Here is a 15,363-nt window from a genome sequence, read left to right on the forward strand (position 1 = left end):
CGTGCCCATCACCCCTTGTTCTGCCACTGGGCACTGCTGAAAAGAGCCTGGCTCCACCCGCTCGCTTCCCGCCCTGAAGGTATTTATATGCCTTGAAAGCCCAGGAGTTAAGAGAGGGCTGAGGACACTTGTCCCAGGTAGCTGTGACAGGATGGGAGGGAATGGCCTTCTTGTCGTGCAAGGGGAGGTTCAGGTTGGAAGTTCTCAGGAAGCGCGGTGAGGCGCTGGCACGGGCTACCCGGGCAGGTGCTGGAATCACGGACCCCGTGGCCGTTTGAGAAACGAATAGATGCGCCACGGACATCACGGTGGTGATGGGGCGAGGATTGGACTAGGTGACCCTAGAAGCCTTTTCCAAGCGTAAGGATTGTACGATAGCATTCTGTCCTTCTGTACAGGTACTGCTGTCGCACTGGGGCTGCTCACGACGCGCAGTACTGGCAGTGGGACACCATTTGGCTTCACCTTTATACACTCCCCAAAAATCCCGCACACTGTGCCGTGCCTTCACAGACTGCCGTCGCGCTGCCGACCGCATCAGGGACACTGCACTCCTCGCCCGCCTATCCTCAGGCTGCGCGAGCACGGGGCGCCACACTGGAAGCGGAAGCGCCAGCCGGGGAGTAAGAAAAGAGGCTGCGGCGCCTGCGCAGCTCCGCTAGGAGCCCGGCTCGGCCCGGCCCCTCCCCTGCGCAGGGGCAGCGGCTGCCGTAGCCACCTCCTTCGCCGGCCCCGCCTCGCCCTCCCGGCCCCGGGGGCCGCCGCCGCCGCCCCGTCATGTCCGAGGTGGGCCAGGAGCTGGTGCACCTGGTGTGGGGCAAGAAAGCTGGGCCCCGCGGGCTGGCCGACACCATATTCTGCCGTTGGGCTCAAGGTAGCTGCATGCGCGGTGTCCCGCGTTCCCCTCCGCTCGGCCCGGGGCCCGCGGGGCCTCCACCGGGCTCGGCTCCCACCTGTGGGGCGGGGCGGCGCCGCCCTCTGCCTCTGCGTGCGTCCCCGCGTGCGTGCCAGGGACCCCGTGGCCCTGTGGCACCGTTTGGGGGCGCGGGGCAGTGTGAGGGCACGTTCCCGCCACGCGCGGCGTGGAGCCCTCGGGAAAATGATGCAGCAGTTTTGGTTCTAAGTAATTGGGGTGGATTTGTTTGTTTGTTTGTTTTTGCAGCTTGGGCGTCTTTTGCCTCGAATTTGAATAGGAAAGGAAACGTGTTTCTTGCATGTCTCTCAAGGGTATCTTATTATCTTGCATAGCTTGTGGAAGCAGGAGTGCTGCGGTGCCTTTCATACTTCAAAAACAGGGCGGTCACAAACGGCCTTTTCTAAAGCAGGACAGGCGTGAGTCAGAAGATGTGGATGTTTGTAAACGGGTTCTTTGGCAGCTGAAGCATGTGCATGGTAATAAGATGGTGAAGGGTCTGGAGGGGAAGACATGAGGAGTGGCTGAGGTCCCTGGGTTTGCTCAGCCCAGAGCAGAGGAGCTGAGGGGAGGCCTGATGGCGGCTGCAGCTCCTCACAGGGAGCGGAGAAGCAGCGCTGGGCTCTGCTCTGTGTGACAGCGACAGGACCCGAGGGAACGGCATGGAGCTGTCAGGGGAGGTCACCTTAGGTATCACGGAAAGGTTCTTCAGTGGAGAGTAGTCAGGCACTGGAACAGGCTGCCCAGCGAGTGGTCCTGACACCAGGCTGGCCAGAGTTGAAGAAGCATCTGAGCAATGCACTCGGGGTGTGGGTTGGTTCTTGGGTAGTCCCGTGTGGGGCCAAAGAGTTTGACTCAGCGGTCCCTTCCGACTCATGATATTGTATGATCTTTGCGAGGTGGCCAGAAACAAGGCAGCAATAGTGGGCCATAGGGTATTTGTAATGTGATTTTCTTTTTTTTTTTTTTTTTTTCATAGTAAATTACACGTGAATCCTGTGCATAACTTCTTGATGGGAATTTTCTGGTATTGTATGAAACCTACAGTTATAAGGGATAATAAGGCAACTTACTGATAGAAATGACACAAAAAATGTCAGTCTGTGTCCCTGTCTTGTCTTCAATGTATTCTCTGTAACATATTATGGGAGCACATCAACTGATGCATGACCAGTTAGCAAAACTTAACTGACTGAAGTGGATATGCAGTTTGAAGATAATGATGGTTCAAGAATTGGAAATAATTCCCACTCCATGATGCATTGGCAACTTTAAATACCTTCTTTTGATTCCAGAACTTGCAAACACAAAATTGTGAAGCTGTTGATTGTTTTTTATTTGTGTGGTGGTTTTTTTCCTGTGTTGTTGTTTGTTTGTTTTTCCCCTCCAAGAAAAATCTTTCTGCATGATTGCAGAACTTGCAGTTTGAACCCAGGGAATTTCATTTATCAGAGTGCTCAGGGTGTACTCCAAGCAAGGGCTTACTTGGTCTGCACTTCACTGTTTCCCCCTGGACTGGGGAAGGTGGTAGGAGGGCTGAACCCTAATGAAGCAGGCATGTGTTGGGAATACTTTCTTTCATTGATCCAGGATATAGATTCCATTCATAAAGTTGCTCTGCAGATCAGCCCTGAGGTGTGCTGCGTCTGTGCTATGCAGCAGTTAGTGTCTGGCAGGTTTGAGTGCAATGTCATTTTGCAGTTACCTAAGCTGTTTTCTCACTGGTCTTTGGAAAGACATGGATCAGCCTTTTCAAAAGAGTTGCTTAACCTCAAAAGCATAGTATGAATTGATAGTGCTATTGACATACATATGTGTAACATACAGCATAGAGAGATCTGTTTCCTTCCAGTTCTCATGTCTCCCGTTTTCTTTCCAGGTTTCCTTTTTTGGATCTCTTTTGTTTAGCCTAGTATGTTTAAATAGCACAAGATTGGCTTTTTTTGCATCCTTAGTTGAGGAGCTACATTCTGCAGTATAGCTTATAAGTGTCTGGAACTTTAGTATTGTTAGACCATGAGCAAATCAGGGATTCCAGAGGAATGTATTTTTACTAGACAAGCAGATACGTTTCTTAGGAGGAATGATGCGCCTGCCTCTCTTTAAGTCTGAAGTGGAGCTAGCAATTTGAAGACTGTTCATTTGAATTTAAGTTAATTTTAATTCATTTGGGTGATCAGAGAAGAGTAGTGACTGTTAGTTATGTACTTTTTAGTATTTTAATAACTAAGCTTTATGAAATATCAGCGTTTTTCTGTTTTCTGTCTCATTGAGTTCCATGCTACTCAATGCAAACAGTTAATCAGAAAGAAAAGAAATATGTTTTTCTTATTATTTGCAGTTAAGGTGCAAGACAAATGTTGGCATACGAACAGGTGGAAGAAGTGATTGTAGTTTTTGTCCCACCCATACTTGTTACTACTGTCTGCTCTAAGTACTCTTTCTTTACATTCTTTGGTGAAACTATTTTTGAAGTTGCTGTTTTACCAATGCTATCAAACTTAAGAAAGTATACCTTGGCCTGTGGCTTTTGAGTTATGGTCTTTGGAATGCTTCTGAGAGCTCTGAAATCAGCCAAAGCTCCTGTGTAATTGAGATGGGTCTGTGCTGACAGAAGGTGCACAACTGACTGAGCAGTGGGTTCCTGCTTCACAGGAATCATCACTCATTTGATTCAGGACCAAATGAATCCTTTTTTTTTTTTTTTTCCTTGAAATTTGACAGAGTAGGCCTTCCCTCAACCTCCTGTCTATCCACTGTCACATATGCAGCACATATCCAGTGTTATAGACTTCATTGCTAGTTTCTGTGCTACATTTAGTGAATTTCATTTTGTATCAAAATGGTGAAATCTGCCATATCATGGAGTTCGATGCTTTGAAAAGGAAGCTTTGGCGGGGGAAATATTTGTTCATTAGTTTATTTAGAGGAATTGTTATTATCTGTAAGTAACACCCCCTCAGCACTGTTAAACTTGAAGAGGAACAGAAGGTATCATTCACTGCCCAAAATGGGGTGTGAACATGTAAATTAAGTTAATGAGAAGGTTATATTCTCTGGCTAACAGGCAGGCTGATGTAGTTGGGATGAAGTAAAGCAATAAGAATGTGAAATGCCCATAACACAGTTATCTAAATAGTGGAACCTGAATCTCTTTGCTGCCTGGATCCAAAGAGGAAAATTGGATAATATGCTGTCTTTACCTTAAGAAAGGCTGTAGTAGTGTCAAGATACCTCTCCTGATAAGGGTGACAGGCTTAATGAAAGCTCTGGGCAGTGCACACATCTGTTGAAGTTCTGAAGTTTCACAGAGCTATATTTTTGACAGATCTGAACAGGAGGAGACAAGTTGGAACCTTACTTTGTTTTCTAGCAGGTAGTTGCCCAGTGCAATCAGCAGCCTGCCATTTAATTGGCGTAATTTCCTCAAATCCTTCCAGGACATCCTGACCTCTTAAGTAGAGTTGTTTGGGTTTTTTATGGTAGCAGGTAACTAAGCTGTACAGTTGTTAAGCAAAACGTGTGCAAAAGAATTGAGAACGAGACATAAGAAGTATGTGCATTGGTAAATGTCAGATCTGGGGAAAATGAGAAAAGTAAAACGTTTGTCAAGAGTAAACGAAGTACTTGAAGACAAATTACAAGTAGTATAGACCCTATATCTGAAAATATCGGTGACAGCGATTAAAACAGGAGTCTGAATGTACTCCACACAGACAGGAGGATAAGGCAGAAGAACAGTGGAGGTGGAAAAACAAATGAGGTCAGTGGAGCAGTTGATAAGGTTGTAAATGGCATGCAAGGCAAATGATACTGGTGTGATTGATGTAATATGATAACAGTACTTATGGATTAAAGCAGGTAGATGGTAGGGGAACAAAAGGGTTAAATCAGCTGCATTATTTTACCTTGGTGGTTTTTTTCTTGAATGAAAGGAGCCGTATGATGGAAATAATTTGTTGAGATTGAGAATTAGTAGAAAATAGGACAGATGGGAGATGCTGGTCTTATCTGGTAGCTTCGAAGATGGCCAGACCATTCTTGTGGATCATTGCAAGAGTGTGGGGGCAAGGAGTTTTTATAGAGATTGCTCAAGATGTGGTTATTTTGAAGAGGAAAAAAAAAAAGAGATGTGATTGCAGGCTGTGGTAGTTTTGAAGCCAGAAAGACTTCAGTGCTGGTGTCTGAAATGCTACCGGAGCTGACTTCAGATTTCATAGACATTTTAAGAAGGAAAACAACACCTTTGGTTTGCTTGGTTTCAGTGGGTTGGTTTTGTTTTATTCTTGCTCCATCATGACATCTATTGAGCAATAAGCAGTGATTACCTGAAAAGAAAATACTGCTTTAGGTTTTGCATGTGATTTTGCTGTGGTTGTGTTCTGTCAAGCTGTGGATGGTATTAGTTTTGTGTCATCTTTCCTGAATTTCTCCTTGGTGAATCTCACTGGATTTTCTTTTTTTAGGAGGCAGTTTTGAAAAACAGGGCAGGGTGAGCTGAGACAGTTCGTGCTTTCTCTAAGAAACTGGAAAAATATGAAACAAGGCCAAGAGTTCTAAGTGTGGCTTAGTGGTGCCACATCCAAGTATGTTCTTCTACTGTGGTGGTTAAATCATTAAAATAAACTAAAAAAAATGTTGCTGCAGTGTGCTTAGCTGGCATGCAATAATGCTTCAAAGCAGAAAGAAACACATTTTAATGCAGATAAGTGTGCGCAAACTAATTCAGATAGTTGAAATGATGGGCATGTTTCATTTTAGGGCACCTGAACAGTGAAATTCACACTAGTGCAGGTTTTGAAGTATGGATTAATACATTTTCATGCTGGATCTGAGGCATAACAGGTGCCTGAGGTTTGGATATAAAACACATCTGCACATTGTACTGCACATGGTTCAGAAAAGCTAGAGCCTTGCAGTCACATACAGGGGAAAGCGCACTTTTCAGACCTGCAGCTGTACTGTACACCTTGCAGGTTTTTTCACACTGGTGTTGAACAAGTATCATTTCTGTGATGAAAGCTGCCCTCAGATGCTCTCTGGTGCTGTTTGGGATGATGTGGCTCTTGTGCAGAAGTCTGCACCAGGAGATACGTTGCCCTCGTTCGGACTCGCACCCAGAAGTTGGGGGGGCTATCATATGATACAGCAGGATATAATGGTACAGAACCAGGGAAAGGAGAAACTGTGGGAAAGGTGTGTTGAATATTCCACTGAGACTGACACTGTAAGGAAGTATGCATGTGTATTTTCTTTTTTTTCCTGTCCCCACTTGCTTGCATTTGTTAGTTAGTTACTGGCTGTAGTTGCATGGTTTCTAGATTACATGAACGTTACTTTAGCACTATCTTAATGGCACTTAAAAAATAATGTAAAATGCCACTCACTGTAAGTTGTTGTGCATCAGCTTCATCGAATTAATTGTTCATGTGCATGCTTTTACCTGAGAAGTGCAAACTGTGAATTAGCATGTCTTGAGAAGTTTAAGAACAAAATGATAGCAAATAATTCTGCAGTCTTGGTTCCAGCATTTGCCCTATTATATGACAGTAAAAATAAATCTGCTTGTAAAGATGGAGAAGGGAAAATAGGTGGCGTTGCATTTTGCTTAGTACAGTGTCTGTACTGTGAAATGCCACTGCTAAGATGCTTGCTTTGGTGGTTATAAGTGAGTATTTGAGTTAATCGTCATATTTCAGCCTTATTAGGCAGCACTGATACATAGTGCTCTTCATAGGCAATGAAAGTGTACCATGTGTGCTCAGTAATGCTCAAAAAGTGATTTTAAAAAACATTTTTTTAATGTATTCGAGACAAAATATTTTAAATAATAAACACAATTTAATTGATTTCTAAGATATATTAAATTAAAAACTATGGTTGAAATATTCAGCTACACATACTTTGATAGTCTTACTGTTTAAAAAAATAACACTCTAGTTGTTAGCTCTTTATGTCCGTTATTTCTTTGCTGAGATAATTATTTCTCCTCTTACCTGTTTCTTTTTGGTTCAGATAGTTTAAAGACATTCTGCTGCATGACTGGGGGCAGAGGGAGATCTAGGAGACTTGTTTAATCTTTTAAAAACAAACAAAACAAATGTCTTTTCTATTAGGGGACAATGATATTTAAACATCCTTGTTTATGTATTTCACTAAATACTACCTGTTTTCCATTTGACAGGATTTGTCTTTAGTGAATCTGAATCAACTGCTTTAGAGCAATTTGAAGGTGGCCCTTGTGCAGTGATTGCACCTGTGCAGGTAAGATGTATTTATTGCAGCAAGGATTTAAGATTAACAAGCCCAAATTTTGTTCTTTTCAGAGCATATGTGGAACTGAAGTACAGAAATTATTGCAATAGATTACTGGTGATTGTATTGGTTCTCTTTAATCTGTTGTGCAAATTTTAATTTGCAATGGTTAAATCAGCAATTTGAGTAAATACTGAAGGGGATTTTTGCTCTCTGGGTGACTCGGTACTCCTCCTCAGTTGCATATTGCAAAATTTGCATCCGTTACTGAAGTCCTGTGAGTCTGGAGGTGTTTGTTTAAATACTCTGAAGTGTGCTTGATTCAGTGTTACTGAGATTGAACCTAATATTTTCAGGCACCTCTGTGGTTACATTGAATGGGAAAAATCAGTAAACAGTGCAGGCTCCAGGTGCCTTAGTGAAGAACAAGAAGCTTGAAACTCTAATAACATGCAGAAATACTTTGGTATAGAGCTTGTAGTGAAATGTAAAATTTGGTGCTGTTTGTATTTTAATCTTTATTTGATGCTTTGATATTAAAGGCGTTCCTCTTGAAGAGGCTTTTTGCCAGTGAAAAGTCTACTTGGAGAGACTGTCCAGGTACTGAGACTGCTTTTTCTTTTATTTCATGTGGAAAAAAAAAAAAAAGACATAGTATGTATACTATATAGAATGATGGGATGGTCTGGGTTGGAAGAAGCACAGAGATCACCTAGTACACTCTCCTGCCACAGGCAGGGATATCTTTTGCTTGATCAGGTTGTTCAGAGCCCAATCCAGTCTTCCAGTGATGGGGCATCCGCTGCTTCTCTAGGTTACCTGCTTCAGTGCCTCACTGTCATCACTGTAAAATATTCCTTCCTCATATATCATGTAAATTTACCATCTTAAAGTTTAAAAACCATTGTCCCTGATTCTATTACTACAGGCCCTGGTAAAAAAAAAAAAAAAAATAGCGTTTCTCTCTCTTACAAGCTCTCTTTATATAACAAAAGGCTATAATGTTTTGCCAAAGCCTTGCTCTCTTCACGCTAAACAGCCCAAAGTCTCTCTGAATTCCTATTTGTGAAGTTCAAGTCAGACCACAGCACTTGTGTGCTTTAGAAATACTTGATTAACTGAAACCTATTACTAAAACAGGGAATAGGTTAGAAATCATATTAAAACATGTTTCTCTAAAGATGGCTTTATGATTCTTTGGTCCAGTATTATCACAGAGTAGTCAGCATTAATAAGTTAAGGTGAACTTACATAATTGTTTAGAGTATAAAAAAATACTAGAAGCATATGTAAGATACTGATTAGCAGCAGTTGAACTCATGTAGATTTCTGATCTTTCAGAAGTAGAGCAGAAAAACCTTCTCTGTCACACATTATGTGATATTTTGGAAATGGCTTGCTCTGATAACTCTGAGTCGTACTCTCTGGCAACATGGATAAGAGGAAAAACAACTGAAGAAACTGCTAGTATTTCTGAAGGTCCTGCAGAATCCAGTCATCAAGAGGAACAACCTTGTAAGATGTATTTATGTTCTAAATTCTCTATTACTTAGTAAAGTATTGTGTTCTTTTTAAGGGTCTCTTGCTTTTATTAGTGTACAGATGAGGTTTTCACCTTTGTAATTCCATTAGCAGTAGTAGATATTTGTCTGTTTTAATTAGGCATTAATCCTTTTTGTGAAAGGCATATGATTTCTACCACCAGGGTTATTAGAGATGTTATTCTCTTGAGTTTGAGCAATTTGCACGAACTTTTCACTTGTTTTTGTAATTCAAGGCCTTTTTCTTTTAACCTTGGGGAAAAAAGGCATGCTTTCTGACACCAGAGGAATATTTTAACTGGCCGTTTGTAGCTGTATTTCAGAAAAGCATTTACAAGAAACTCTTCAGAGCTAAATTGGTTCTGAAATATTCTGGATTCTGTTGGGAAGAAGTAGCATTCTTCCCTTTGTTTGCTTCCATGTGATACCAGAACAGCTTAATCAAGTGACCTTTTAGTAGATTAACCGACTATTTTGTAGGTTAGAATTTTTCCTTTACCTACTTTATTCAAATGTCTTGATTTCTTCAGTAGTTACTGAACATCTCCTGTTACACTGATATGACATCAAGTCATATGTAACTATTGTGGTTCCAGTGATTTGGAAATTTTTTTTGTGTGCACGTGATCATTGAGATGTATTTATTAATCATTAATAGGGGATATCTAACATGTTAAAAGTTAAGCTTCTTTTTCTTTTAGTTTTTGTTCTCAATGTGCCCTTTGAGAAGTATGAAAAACTCTTCACATGAGAACATGCTTATAAAGGTGCCATCTTTTGACGGAAGGTATCTGTCATTCACCACTTTGTGACATAATTACAAAGTAAGAATTGTAGATCTGTATGTGTAAAGCTAGCTACAGCAATTAGTAGTGCTGGAGCTCTTTATGGCACAAGTCATCTTCATCTGCTGTCAAATGCTTCATGTGTTTTAGAGGGCTTAAATGATAATTTTACTTAACTGGGGAAAAAAAGTCACTACATATAAGTTCCAAAGTGAGCTACATTTTATAAAGAAGAAATACTACATGGGAAGTTGTATCTGCAACTCTTCTGCATTTAAAAATGAAAAAAAATCTTCCTTTGAAAGTTGAAGTGGTTGTAACTTTGAAATTCCTAATTTTGTCTGCTTTTCCACGTGTCTGTGAAGCTCTTGCTCATGTTATGACTTTTCATTTGAAGAGAAAGTGAAGCAGAGCCTGTTTATCAATAGTTTATTTCCTTTTGGGTTAAAATATGGCCTCGTTCTGAGGAACTCTGACAAGTGTGTTCAGGAGGTCTTTTTAAGCACAACCTCAACGTTAACAATTTTATCCTCAACATTAACAATGAACCAGTCAGTTGTATCTGTTTTTCCTGATTGTCTACAAGTCCTGCCTGCCTTTGTCCTTAATACCCTAGAATGCAATCACTATGAGCAGAATGCTTTTGTCATGAACATTAATCTCCTTGAGCATTCGTATTCTACTAGAACTATTCTATATTCCTGCTAGAGTGTGAATGTCCCTGTTCTGTGTACCCTACAGTTCAATCAGTATTTTAATTTTACATTATATAATGCCATACGTTCCCTGATTTAAGATGTACTTTGTTAGTGCTTTCTTTTTAAAATCCTGCTGCTTTAACTAAAAAAGAATCAGCTGCTGCCTGGTTAGACTAGGGAGAAAGATATGAGTAAGTAGGTATTGTTAATAATGCGGAGTTGTGTTGTTGCTAGTGCAAAGGAATGAGTTTATTTCTTGCTTAGTTGCTATAACCAATAAGAATAGAAGCTGACATTGTCATAGTTTCTGGGACTTGAGAGGTGATGTAGGGTGGCAGAGGAGTCTTAGAGATGCAATTCCTCGTGGCAGGCTAGTGCTACTTGGGAATTGAATGTGGGAATAAGTTTTCAGTAAAAATTGTGATATATGGAAACTTAAAATGTGATTAGATGGTTACCACACTGTAGAATTCCTGTATTACTGTATTTTTCACATAGCTCGTGCTCTATTGCAGTTCATACTTTCCCTTTCCACTAAGTACTGTCTTTATAGCTTTGTTTGGGTTAAGTCTGTCTGCACTTCTCTTTAGGATTTCTCCTTCTTTACCTTTGTTTCGAACAGTGCTTCTCTAACCATTTCAATCTGTTCTGTAGTAACAGAATGGAACTGCCTGTAATCTTGGTGTGTGAACAAAACAAGGATTCAAACACACTTACTGAATGCAGTAGCATTTTTCATCTGCTTTTGTGATGTATTCTAGTGATTGTTGTTGGCCATGCATTGGCTGTAGTAGTGCAAGTTCCCAGGTTCAAAGGTTGCTTTATATGGTTTATTCCCTCTAAATTTTCTGCTGAAAAGGCGTCAACTCTTTGGAAGGGAATCCTTTAGCATTTAGTCTTCTTTATTAAAATACTTCTGTGTTAATTCAAAAAAAAAAAAAAAAAAAAAAAAGGCTTGGTTTGGAAATTTTCTGCAGTGTAGTCTAATATTTTGTTTCATATTTTTCAAAAATATTTTAATCTTTAAGTCTAATTTTGCTAATTTTGTTCTTGGAAACAAAACCCAGTTTTGATGGGTTTTTTGTAGTTGTAATTGTTCAAAAGATAAAAATAAACCACTGCCTTGTTTCTGGGGTAGGAAATGAAATTATTCTGCTGCTGGAGAATAAGTTATATTTGTATATGGGCAAACCAAACACACCTTTCAGAAAACCAGTCAGAAAAGGGATAAAAAGCCATTGCTACAGTTGTGGGAAGAATTGCTTGGTAGGTTTAACTCCAATGGCTTCAGGTCTTCAACAGAAATCCTAGGAAGCCATTCAATAGCTAAATGATCAGACATTATTTAAAACGTTAGCAGAGTGGTCTGTGTCAGCAAGCTGTTTTATTTTTTACTCCATTCACAGGCAGATAAAGTACTTAAGGGAAAAGGGCACTGGAGACTTCTACAGTCTTAATATCTGAATGCTTATCAGAATTTGATAATTACAGAACTGGCGCATCTTTAAAAGTTCATTTAATCTCCCTGGCTTGAAAATGTTATGAGGGGGAACAAAGATATAAAGCCTGTGTTGAACTTGGGAAGACACTAAATGCTGTATTTTTTGTTTTGTTTTGTTTTAGAAGTAACACTTGGGAGATTATGTAACCATTATTAACAGAAAATAATGGAAAAGCTTGTGTAAAAACAGAACATGTAACACTTTAATTCTGCTCTTTTTTTTTTTGTGATAAGTACTGAATTAGTATTAAAAGAGGAAAAACAAGAAACAAATTTCAGTAAAAAGAAAAAATACAGCTTCTCTACATTGATAAAATGATCCCAATAATCATGCTTGCTTTTCTAGGAAATAATACTTACTGACCTGCGAAGTTACATCTGTAGCATGCATATGCTTGATGACTTTGACAGTCGTGATTTGTGTAAAATCAACAGCTTAGCATTTGACAAATATTATAAAAGCTGCACAATCCAGTGGCTTTGTGCTTTTAATAAATTGATTACTCCAAATAGAAATACTCACTGATTTGTATGGTGGAATCTTAATGTTGCACTTGATCAGTTTTACACTAACGAGTTAAAAAGTGAAAATGTCAAGGGAGGATTAAAAATATAGTAAAGCTTGAAAGTATACTAGCTTGCTGTGTGTATCTTGTGTCATTTTTTGCCATGTGTAGTGCTGAAAAGTGTCTCTTGTGTATAGCTGCCTTGGCTGTGGAAGAGCTTGGCTTTGAGCGATTTCATGCATTAATTCAGTAAGTAATATGTTGTAACATTTAAAATATAATATTTTGAAGTAACACTAATATTCATAGCCCCGGAGGGGCTTTGTTGAAGAACTTCTTGTGTGTTACACATCAGATTAAATTTGGATTTCTAATTTCAGTTTGGGGGTTTGGATTTTTGTTGATTTTTTTTTTTTTTTTTTGTTTATTTTGCATTTTCAGTTTGAAATTGAATATTGTCTGGAGCAAAAAAATTTGACTTTAAAACTGGAGCAATGTAATAACGTGGAATTGCTGAATAAACACAGCTAGTTAAGATTCATATTGAATTAAGTTTAAGATCTCCAGTACATAGAAGAACTGAAATAACTGTTTGTTATGATTTTTGTCTTCAGTAGTAATAATAGGTTGAAGGAACAAGCTATAGTTGCATAAAGAAAGAAGAGAACATTACAATTTCCGTAACTTCATCTAATCCAAACACTTATTTGTTCCCTAATCCCAGTCTATAAATTATTTATACCCATTTTGATTTTTCACCCCTTTTTCTGCCTTTTGAGCAAGTTGAGCAGTAGATTTCATGAATTTGCCTTGACTATTTAAATTTTTCAAGTGTTGGCCGGAGAAAACTCGCATATGGGTTCAAATGTACGGATAAGCAGAGAACGTGATCTAGTTTGAGTTACTCAACGAAAGCTAATATTTGTTTGGAAAGCAGTGCTCAGCTGTTCATTTCCCAAGAAGGGGCAAGTGTGTTACTTCACTGCAATCTGATGGAACTCTTCCTTTCTCCAATTTTTACTTTACCTTTTATTTTTAAATACAAGATCACTTGGCGTTACGTAATTGTCCAGGCAGCATCCAGGTATTTTCCCAAATGTGGATGTACCACTTCAAATGTTGCTTTTTCTTTCTTTTTTTTTTCCCCAAAAGCTGGAATATAATAATGTCAAATTCTCAAGGGAAATGTAGTAATTACTTCTAAAGGCTGAAATACTTTTTACCTAGTGATATTTTTCTCTATCACTTATGATCTGAAGATCTGTCAGTATAGTGTGCAATGCAAACTTTATTCTGGGGCACGTGGTCTATCATCATTTCAGTAACATTTAGTAGAATTCCTGGTTTAAACTACTCAATTTGTTCACAAAAATACATGACTTTAACCTTGTTGATTGTGTTTAAAATGTACGTTTTTACACCTTGCTCCAGATTTATCATCATCTTGTGGGTAAATGCTCATGACTCTGTGGCAATTATAGTAACTACAGAACAGCTGCTATGTGCATAACACTAGTTGTAGACTGTTTTACTTGAACGTTTTCATGTTAGGTATCTTAATATGGCTTGCTTGTGCTTCGTGACTATTTCATCTCAATAGATTCTTTTTTTCTGTTGCTTTTTGTCTTTAGCAAACGTGCATTCAAAAGCTTCCCTGAGCTGAAGGATGCAATTTGGGATCAATATTCAGTGTGGACAAACAGATTTGGAGTATTACTCTTTCTGTACTCTGTGATACTGACAAAGGTTTGTGGGTTGTTTGATTATTGTGTACCTTCGTTAACAGAATGTTTGGTCATGTAACCCTTTCTCTATAAAACTGTAACACTGAAGTCAGCTGATAAATCTAAGTGGATAGAATAGTATCTTCACTCATGCTGCAATTCATATGCAGCATAAAAATATGAAAAGTTCAATCCCTTGTTTCAATCTCTTATCTGGGAGAATTACAGATTTTAGAGCATCCTTGTATATCCCTGGTATCAGGAGAAATGAGTGTGTTTTGGTTTCTTTTCCTTACATAAGAACATCAGTCTCCCTATAGCATTGTTTCACTACTGCGTTTTCTTGCTTTGTGGTTCTATTTGCTGTCATGAAAAATAATGTGTTCATTATGTGTTATGTGTTCATGTCTCAGTTAACATGATATCAGCCTCCTAATGTTGTGGGATTGTGTTCTGTTGTAAATGTTGCTGTTCAATCCTGAAGAGAGCAAAAACACTTGTTATGTTTCTGCAGGGTACTGAAAACATAAAAAATGAAATCGAGGATGCAACTGAGCCATTGATAGATCCTGTTTATGGTCATGGAAGGTAAGTTGGAAAAGGTGTGGTTGCTGCTACTTAAAATAGATAAATGTGCTCATTGTTTTAAGAAATTACTGGCATTATTAGAAGGATTCAATCACGGCTTTACAGCAAGTAAAAGCAACAATTATCACAGCATATCTGTTTTCACTGGTTGTTCCCTCTTGTGAGTTCTGAGCAAAGTCTCATGTTAATGCTGAGTTTTCAGAGGAAGAATTCTCAAATTCAGGGCTACATTTTTATATGAAATCATTTGATAGAAAGAGTTGGAATCATATTAGTGTTGTTGAATTACAAATACGCTGTAATTTTTTTTTAAAGAAAGTATCTCCTCAACTGCCTAAATAATAAAATACTTTTTCTTTTGTTAAATGTAACTACTTTTTAAGAAGTAATTTTTATCCGTTTTAATAGGCTGTTTCTTTTTATTACATAGCCAAAGTTTGATTAACCTCCTGTTGACGGGGCATGCTGTTTCTAACGTGTGGGATGGAGACAGAGAATGTTCAGGAATGAGTAAGTTGATTATGCTTATTCATAATTTTTACATAGTATAAGATGCTCTCTTACACATTTGGAATACCATGTATTTCGCTTTGATTTCTCCTTGTTTCTGTCCTTGGATTTAAGCAGACATGTAATAAAAATAAAGCATACTTGCACAAAATCGCTGATGTTGGTATCAGTGATTGTCAGCTACAGACTGAGATGGTAAGATACCTGATGACTTGGATCATGGAATGGCATGCAGTCTCAGCAAGTCATGAAGATACACCAGTGCACGGGAGGCAGGCCACTATTCAGTGTGACTTCATCAGGCTAGATAAATGAGCTGTTGGGAACCTCATAAAATTCATC

At 39.2% G+C, this 15,363-nt stretch overlaps 1 protein-coding gene across 3 annotated transcripts in view; it reads left to right on the forward strand.

Moving 5' to 3' along the window:
- The first annotated feature begins 686 nt into the window (after positions 1–686).
- Positions 687–15,363, forward strand: part of MINDY3 (MINDY lysine 48 deubiquitinase 3) — a 47,820-nt gene continuing 33,143 nt past the window's right edge. Inside the window, exons 1-9 of one of the 3 annotated variants that reach the window (XM_052694990.1) lie at positions 774–874; positions 5,380–5,499; positions 7,098–7,177; positions 7,711–7,768; positions 8,510–8,683; positions 12,397–12,448; positions 13,831–13,945; positions 14,438–14,511; positions 14,942–15,021. In XM_052694990.1, coding sequence (XP_052550950.1) covers positions 8,560–8,683; positions 12,397–12,448; positions 13,831–13,945; positions 14,438–14,511; positions 14,942–15,021 — 445 coding nt within the window. In that variant the 5' untranslated portion in view covers positions 774–874; positions 5,380–5,499; positions 7,098–7,177; positions 7,711–7,768; positions 8,510–8,559. Of the gene's footprint in view, positions 875–5,379; positions 5,500–7,097; positions 7,178–7,710; positions 7,769–8,509; positions 8,684–9,410; positions 9,497–12,370; positions 12,449–13,830; positions 13,946–14,437; positions 14,512–14,941; positions 15,022–15,363 lie in introns of those variants that run through there. The other 2 variants (XM_052694989.1, XM_052694991.1) reach the window with 2 other exon arrangements.

Source organism: Tympanuchus pallidicinctus, unplaced genomic scaffold (genome assembly GCF_026119805.1).
Source record: "Tympanuchus pallidicinctus isolate F22 unplaced genomic scaffold, pur_lepc_1.0 scaffold3, whole genome shotgun sequence".
In the NCBI taxonomy this organism is placed as follows: Eukaryota; Metazoa; Chordata; class Aves; order Galliformes; family Phasianidae; genus Tympanuchus; species Tympanuchus pallidicinctus.